The sequence below is a fragment of the Suncus etruscus genome, chromosome 14 (assembly GCF_024139225.1).
Source record: "Suncus etruscus isolate mSunEtr1 chromosome 14, mSunEtr1.pri.cur, whole genome shotgun sequence".
In the NCBI taxonomy this organism is placed as follows: Eukaryota; Metazoa; Chordata; class Mammalia; order Eulipotyphla; family Soricidae; genus Suncus; species Suncus etruscus.
In genome coordinates this window covers 39331148-39339566 of record NC_064861.1, presented here as the reverse complement: position 1 = coordinate 39339566, position 8419 = coordinate 39331148, and the positions used below count along the sequence as shown (strand labels likewise).

Sequence of the window (8419 nt, the reverse complement as noted above, 5' to 3'; positions counted from 1 at the left end):
CTTGGCCAGAGGGATGGTGTCAGCATCACAATGCCAAGTCCAGCCCCCCTGGTGGCATTTGTATCTTTGGCACTGCCGGGGTCCCTCAAGAGAACACATGGAGGACTCACAGGCCACACAGAGGTGGAAGGGTCCTCTGCTAGGCCTGGCATGTTTGTTTCTCGTGCATCTGCCTAGTCACAGAACATTACAGAAGAGGGAAGGGAGCCTGCAGGAGAGGTTGGAGCCCAGGAGTGTCAAAGCTTCCAGACTCTGCTCTGGGTGCAGGGCTGAGTTGGGGTGCCTGGCACCTGATGGGCTGTCACTGCCGTGTCAGGTGTCCTGGAGCTCCATTAAGGCAGGTCCAGGCCGGGCGCCAACACCCCACACAGGCCCCTCACTCCCTGCCCATTCACAGAGACCAGGGGCTGAGCTGTGCTCTCTAACGGGGCCTCTGGTCAGCTGTCCCATCCTCTCTCATGGGCTGGTGCCCTGCTCAGGGTAGAAGTGTCGCAGCAGGTCTTGCTTGTTCACCTTCCCCATCTGGTTCCGTGGCAGCTCCCCAACCAGCAGCAGCTCCGAGGGGACAGCATAGGGGGCAAGCCTTTCCCTGTGAGACAAGGGACTCAGCCATGCTGTTCCTCAGGGATCTGGGCAGCTTCTAAATCCCCCACCCCCATAGCCAGAAGTGTCCCAGAATGCCCACCCAGCATAAGCTGCCCCTGGGGTAATGCTGACTCTCAGCTGGAGCCAAGGGCATATGGTAAAGTGCTAGGAGCTACTCTGACATTCGGAAAGACGCCAAAGGGCCTGGCCATGGGCAAGTGTGTGTGTGAGTGTATGTAAGTTTATGAGTGTATATAGGTGAGTGTATATATGTGTAAGTGTGTGAGTGTATGTGAGAAGTATATATGTATGTGTGTGAGTATATGTGCAACAGGGTGGCCACATAGCCCTTCACTGCATGACACTGACATGGGCCCAGAAGGGATGATGGTGGGTGGTCTGCCCACTGCCCAGTATCTGCTGCCTGCTGCCCAGTCCTCACCGTGCCCATGCCTTGAGCTCCTGGTGGGACAGGGAGTGTCCATCCTTCAGGGTGACCACTGCTGTCACCCGCTGGCCCCAGGTGATGTCAGGGACACCAATCACAGCCACATCTGGGGTGAGGAGAGACAGGGACCATAATGAGGGTAGAGGCAGGGTCTCTGGCATCTCTGTGTAGGTTCTGCTGTGGCCCAGGCATACACAGTGCAGCTCAGACACTGTCCACCAGATCAGTAGCAGCTCATGGTCACTCACCAAGCAGATACATAAGAGCTGGATAGGTGGACTTGAGGTGTACAGGGTGAGGCCTCCCACAAGGGGACAGGGCTGGAGGGAATGCATTGCCCAACCCTTGAGGACAAGAAGACCAAGGCGGGCTCACCGGTGATGCTGGGGTGTCCCAGCAGGACGCGCTCCACTTCCAGGGCGCTGATCTTGTAGCCGCCACTCTTGATGATGTCCACAGATGTGCGGCCCCGGATCCAGTAGGCCCCATCCTTGAACACTGCGGTGTCTCCTGGGATAGACTCTGTCACCTGAGGGCCCAGCCTAGGGTGGCTCCACCAGCAACACAAATAGGAGCAGACCACCAGCAGAACTTGGGGCTATTGGGCGATTTGGGGCACCCAGTAGCAGGCATGAGGTTGTGTCCAGGGGGCTTCTATCCCTGCAGACCCTATAGAGTCCCCAGGGACCCCTAGGGTATCACTGAGGAAGGGGGGGGGCAGTCCTGTGGCTTCACAGTCACACAGGTGAGACCTGGAGGCCTCCAGGCACCCGCTACCTTGTGGAGTCTGGGCCACCTCCAGGGGGCCCCTGGGAAAGGGCCATTGGGGCTGAGAGACTGAGCTAAACACATAGGAGTACACAAGGTGGGGATGCTCCCAGGAGCACATGCATGTATGTGTGTAGAGGGGTGTACCAGATGCTGTGTGCCAGACCCTGAAAGTCTCAGCCATGGGAAGCTGACTCAGGATGGAATCACTGGGCAGACAGGAGGGCAGAGGCCACTGGGGCTACACAGGACCCCCCACATCTGTGAGCTCATCTAGAGGTAAAGGCTGCCCCACGGGAGACGGGTCATAGCCCCCTGAACTCCATCCCTGCCCCCCACCCCTGCCCCTCACAGCAGCAGGGACCCGCAGAGTTATCCAGCCCTTCCCAGTGAGGTTTTTTGGCCCCACCCAGGCCTCGAACCTGACAGGAGTCTAACCCAGACCCTCTGCCATGTTCCCTGCACAGTTCAGGAGTCAGCCAAGGAAGGGTTAAACCAGCTTGGCCCCATTCTTGCAGGGGTGGCAGCTGTGAGAGAGCTTCTACACTGTGTTGCTAATGGCCTGTGACCAGGCCTTCCCCAGAGAGCCAATTAAACTCAACACTCCTTCCTGTTTGCAGCGCATTACAATGAAATTAAAAGGGATTTCGGAATCGTTTTCTCCTAAAGACACCTCTTTACCATAATTAATACAAAGATATTCATCTTGAATAGGGCTCCTAACACACACACACACACACACACACACACACACACACACACACACACACACACACATATATACACAAGCATCCCTTCATGAACCCTGGCTATGTCCTGGCCCCCCTGGGCTCCTACCCCAACTGACTCCCCCACCAGGCCCACAGCTGTTCCCAAACCATGACCAACCTCTGAATCAAGCAGGTCATGGGCCAGACAAGCTGGAAAGAGACTGCTCCTTCCACCTTCTCATCCCCAGGTGCCACTGCAGGGGACTTGGGCACTGGGCACAGAGATGCTCAGCATGTGAGATGGCAATCAGAGGGGCAGGCTCTCCTCCACTGGCACCTAGGGGACACTGCTGGCTCCTACCTGTCTTGAACCAGCCGTCGGGGGTGAAGGCACGGCGTGTCTCCTCGGGTCTGTCCCAGTACTCACGGAACACAGACGGGCTCCGCACCAGGAGCTCTCCGTCCTTCTCTTCGAAGCCAGGCAGCACCTGGGCAAAGGAATTCTGAACTGCACCCGCACCCAAGAGTGCTCCAGACACCAGACTCCCCACTGCTCCCTGTGCACAGGCCCCAGTTCTTTGGTCCCAGACTTGGTTCCCTACATGGGCCCTCCGCAGTTAGGATGAGGCATCAGGGTCAGCCCTGGCTTGATGACCAGGACATCAAGAGTCGGGGGATGAGGGTCTTCCCCAACAGAGGCTCATGGGAATGTACAATACTGGGGAGGATGAGATCAGCATGGAGGGGCTATCCGGACAGCTCAGCCATGGCAGCCAGTGCCTTAGGCCTCACGACATGGAGGCAGGATCCGTCCAGATGAGCCATGAGTTAAGTGCCCAGGGCCATAGGGGAGAGATACATGGACAGAGGTAGCCAGGTCAGACATGCAGAATACAGCAGGGCAAGAGCAGGTCCTGCAGGCCTCAACAGCCAGGGCAGACAGAGCAGCCCCGAGGGCATTCCCCAGAGCAGATGGCATTCAAGAGCCAACACCCTGTTCCAGATACTCTGCCCAGGATGGAAGGAAACCAAGGAACCCAAAATTTCCCTGACCCTCTGTAAGCCACTTCCCACTATTCTGGAGTCAAGGAGTTGCTCTGAAGGGAGTCAGGGGCCATTTGGGACTGATGAAGAGGAAAGAGGAGACAGTCTGGTGTTGCCAATGCTGGGGGAGGGGAACAGGTATCAAATGAAAGGCCCCATCCTGTCCCCAGCAAGTAGATTCCCCAAACTCACCCCTGTGGCCTGGAGGGTCTAAGACAGGCCTATGGGCAGGGCCAGTGAGTAGGCAATAGGGTATTTGTTGGGCACTTGTGAAACCAGGGCATCCCCACCTCCTACCCCCTGCATATGCTCCCACACAGTCATAGGGCAGCTGATGCCCAGGGCCTGGGGCTCTGAGACAGAAGCAGCCTGGCAGGGGGACCCTCCAACTGACTGGGGACTCACCTGGGTGCCCCCTTCGTCCCCCTCAGCATGCAGCACGTACTGGCAGCCATCCTGCTGGGGGCTCTCAGAGACGATGCGGACCTGGACACCAGGCAGTGGGGTGCCTACTGAGCCTATGGGAACAGGAGGATGTGTTAGGGCTCATATGTTCCCAAGACAGGGTCAACACAAGAGTCCTAAAGGCTGGGTACCGAGTGTCTGGGGCTGCTGTTGGTCACTGGCAGTGGGCAGCTCTATGGGCATCTTCAGCGGAGGGAAGAACGTTGGGGGATGAGGGACAGATAAGTAGGTCTATTGATGGGTGGATCTATTATGGATATAACTATTGGTGGGAGGATCTATTATGGATGGATCTACTTATGGGTGGATCTACTAATGTGTGAGTATTGTGAACAGATCTACTTGTGAATCTACAGATGGGAGGATCTATTATGAATAAACCTATTGATGATGTATTTACTGATGGCTGAATTGCAGGAAGGGCAGAGTTCACAGGATCTGAAAAGAAACCTTGCACCCCCAGAAGCTGAGCCAGAAGAGCTGCCTACATATCCTCATGTTCTGTGAAACACCAGAAGCTCCTATGGTCCCATGTGAGAATGGAGGCAGAGCCTAGGGAAGCTGCCTCCACAGCTCTGCCTGTAGCTTGGGATGCCAGGCACTCAAGATCCTAGGAAGCTGAAGACTCAGAGCTGGAGTCTATGCCACTTGGGTCTGCAGAGCTGGGGAACCCAAGACACTGGCTGTGTCAGGGATGGCCTGAAGGGGTACACACAGTGAGGTCTGTGCCCAGCCTTGCATCAGGCCCCAGCCATGCTGAACCCTGAATGCCATTTTTAACTCTGCGGAGTCCAGAGTGGGGGGACATGCAGCATGTCTCAATCTGGCATGTGCTCAATCTGGAGCCCTGCCAGCCTGCAGGAGGGGGGCCAGGACCAAGACAGAAAATATGGCAGAAGCCAGGGCAGGGACCCCTGCACAGTGCCTGAGGGACCTTCCTCGCTGTGGCTTGGTTCTGACCTGGCCAGAGGCTAGTCTGGGTGTATAGTGCAGTATAGGTACTCACCCTCAGTTCTATATGGTCCCCAGGAGGGTCTACACGGGGAGAAGGCATCACCTAGGGCAGCCCAGAGTGTGCTAGCCCCGTGCTCTGGACATACCTGGCAGGCGGGTCCCATGCAGGGGGTTGGACAGGGCCATGCCGATCTCTGTCATACCATAGCGCTCCAGCAGTGTGTGGCCTGTAATGCGCTGCCACCTCTCCAACATGGGCACAGGCAGAGCCGCCGAGCCTGACACCATCAACCTGCCAGGTACAGCAGGACACAACCGACCACTGTACATCAGGCATCGAGTGCCACTGTTGACCACACCACACCCTCTTCTCATCTGTGAGTGGTCACACCCTAGGGCACTCCATATTTATGACTGTCCACACCCCTGTGTGGGTCCCACTCCTGGAGTGCCCAGAATCTGGGCAGGGGCAGAGGAGCACAAGCTTGGGGCCCACAGGCATATAGTGTCGCTGGTAGCTGCCTTGCTAGGCACAGGTGATCGGGTGGGAGCAGAGGTAGAGCAGGCAGTGCTGCTGTGTCTCACCCACCGGATCTTCTCTTCGCAGACAGCCCGCACGAAGTCCTGGACATGTGGCTGGGTGAAATGCTGGTCATAATAGTCCATCAGCTTGGCGTAGATGGTGGGTACGGCCATGAATACGTTCACACGGGGGCTTTCGGAGCTCAGGAACTTGTCCCAGACCTGGAACAGAGAAGCAAGAGACAGACAAGCTGGGGTGGGGCCCAGGTGCACACCACACCCTATTAGGCGACAGGTCAGAATGGAGCCAGGGGACCCAGGGTTTTCATAGGAGAGTGAGACAGAGGAGTGGGGAGTGGGGGAAGGCTAGGCAGAGTTCACCAGGCAGGACATGAAACTGGGGAGGAGCACTACAGGGACCATGTGGGGACCCCAGCTCAGTGTATTGATCCACCCCAGGCTCAGGACACACCCTCATCAGAGATCAGCCACCTCTGTGCCCATTGTCTGCCCTCCCCACTGTTTTCTCTTCCTGCCCAGGACCCCCAGCTCCACCTAGTCCTGTACTCACAGTTGATCTGCTGTCAGACACCTCTGCAGTGAGTGCAGGATAGAGGGGTTGACAGAGGTCCTGGCTGCCCAACCTTGTCAAATTCAACCAATACCCTCAAGGATCACCCCGGCCACAAAAAAAGCCACTGTGGCCAGTTTCCTGGCACAGCCAGCCACGATCCCTGCCAGGGAGCTGCCCCCCAGAGTGGCCAACAGCTCAGGAGGGAATAAAAGGTTAGAGACACAGGCCCCAGAGAGGTGTGACCCAGGGATGATCCAGCAACGGCAGCCCCAGATACTCACCTGCTGAGCATTGAAATCAGGGAGCATTACGCAGGTGGCACCCACCCAGAGTGGGCAGAGCAGCTTGTTGACCACGCCATGGACATGGTGCAGTGGGAGCACATGCAGAATCACGTCGTCCTTGCTCCACGCCCATGAACGCACCAGCCCCGTCACCTGTAGCATGGGCAGGCATAGCCTCAACCTGTGTTGGTTGTGCTTCAGGCTTGGTGGATGGGATACATGAACTGTCCCCCAAAGCAAAGGGGCAAATGCCCTACCCACGGCCCTGCCTATCAAGAGGCCTGCCTCTGGCCCATCCACCAATAACCTCTCACATAGCCCTGCCCACAGTTCCTATTTCTAGCCCCACTCTCCCACAGATACCACACTGATAAGGCCTCTCACTCATAGGACTCACCCCAATAAGGTATAGCTACCTAACGCCCTGCCCAATAAGGCCCCGTCCACTCAAGGCTCTGACCTAATAATAACCTGCCCACCCACAGGAACTGCCCCAATAAGGATCCACTCCAGTAATGGCCCCCCATCCACTCACAGTTCCCCCTAATAAGGCCCAGCTCACCCATAGGCTCCGCCCTGATGAGACCAGCCCAATAGGCGCCCTTGATAAGCGCCCCCCCTCCCAGCCGATTCCATCCCTCCCTGGCACTCACCACCGCCCTGATGTTGCGGTGGGTGCTCAGGACACCCTTAGGCCTCCCCGTGGTCCCACTGGTATAGATGATCATGGCGCCCCGGTCCTGCCAGTCCCGCTCAGGCACCTTCTCTTCATCGTCATCGTCCTTCTCATCTGGCTTTGCCTCGGATGAGAGAGGCAGGAGCGGGATGCCCAGCTTCTGGGCCAGGGGGCCGAGTAGCTGATGGAACTCGGGGCCTGCAAGGAGCAGCGCGCTTCGGGAGTCGCGCACAAAGTACTCGATCTCAGCCAGAGGGTGCTTCCTGAAAAGGGGCACGGCCACCGCCCCGCTCATCCACGACGCCCACTGAGCCACCACGTATGAGGCATCGTTGGCACACAGGAATGACACCCTCTCCTCACCCAGGTCCCCGCCTGCACACCGGAGCCGCGCACACATCTCCTGTGCCAGGCGCCGGCTGCGGCAGTACAGCTGCCTGTAGGTGTGTGGGCCTTGCCAGTCCACCAAGGCCAGCCTGTCCTTGAAGGCCAGGGCACGAGTGAATACCAGGGCGTTTTGGTCCGGCGGGGCAGTGGGTGCCACATGTAGGTTGCGGCTTACCCGCCGCCAGGAGGAGGCCAGGGCATAGGTCAGAGGCCTGAAGGACATGAGCAGGTAGGGTGGCATGGCGGGTGACCTGTGCAAGACAGGGGAGGGAGCACCGGTCAGCCCTTGAGCCCGGAGAGGAATCGGAGACCCCAGAGAAGAGGCCTCTTCTCATCTATGGAAACACGGGAGGCCCCATCTTGAGAATCTGGATGCCCAGCACGTCACCTTTTAATTTAATTTTGTTTTTGTTTTTGGGCCACACCCGGCAGTGCTCAGGGGTTACTCCTGGCTGTGTGCTCAGAAATAGCTCCTGGCAGGCACGGGGGACCATATGGGACACCAGGATTCGAACCAACCACCTTTGGTCCTGGATCGGCTGCTTGCAAGGCAAACACCGCTGTGCTATCTCTCCGGGCCCCTTTTAATTTAATTTTATTAAAGATATATATTTTTTGGTTTTTGGATCACACCGAACAGTGCTCAGGGCTTACTCCTGGCTCTACGCTCTCAGGTCATTCCTGGTAGTGCTTGGGGCACCAGATGGGACACTGAGAATGGAATTCAGGTTGGCCATGTGCTAGGCAAATGCCCTATCTGTTATGCTATCACTTTGGCCTTTGCATTACAATTTCTATTTCAGGAACAGAGAAATGTACAGGGGTTACGGCACTTTTCTTGTATCTCACTGAACCTGGTCCCATCCCTGGAGCACAAATGGTTCCCCAAGCACTGCCAAGGTTCACTCCTGAGCAGAATCTAGAGGACCATCAGGTGTGCTCCTACTAGAAAATAAGTTTAGGGCCAGAGCGATAGCACAGTGGGTGGAGTGTTTGCCTGGC

General features: G+C 57.0%; 1 protein-coding gene across 1 annotated transcript; it reads right to left on the bottom strand.

Moving 5' to 3' along the window:
• Positions 1-432: 432 nt before the first annotated feature.
• On the bottom strand, positions 433-7664 carry ACSF3 (acyl-CoA synthetase family member 3). The gene is made up of 9 exons (XM_049786297.1): positions 7008-7664; positions 6352-6507; positions 5564-5718; positions 5121-5266; positions 3961-4073; positions 2873-2999; positions 1409-1543; positions 1028-1139; positions 433-589 (listed from the first exon to the last, which is right to left on the bottom strand). The coding sequence occupies exons 1-9, from the start codon at positions 7656-7658 to the stop codon at positions 457-459; spliced, it is 1728 nt and encodes a 575-aa protein (XP_049642254.1). The 5' UTR covers positions 7659-7664; the 3' UTR covers positions 433-456.
• Positions 7665-8419: the final 755 nt, after the last annotated feature.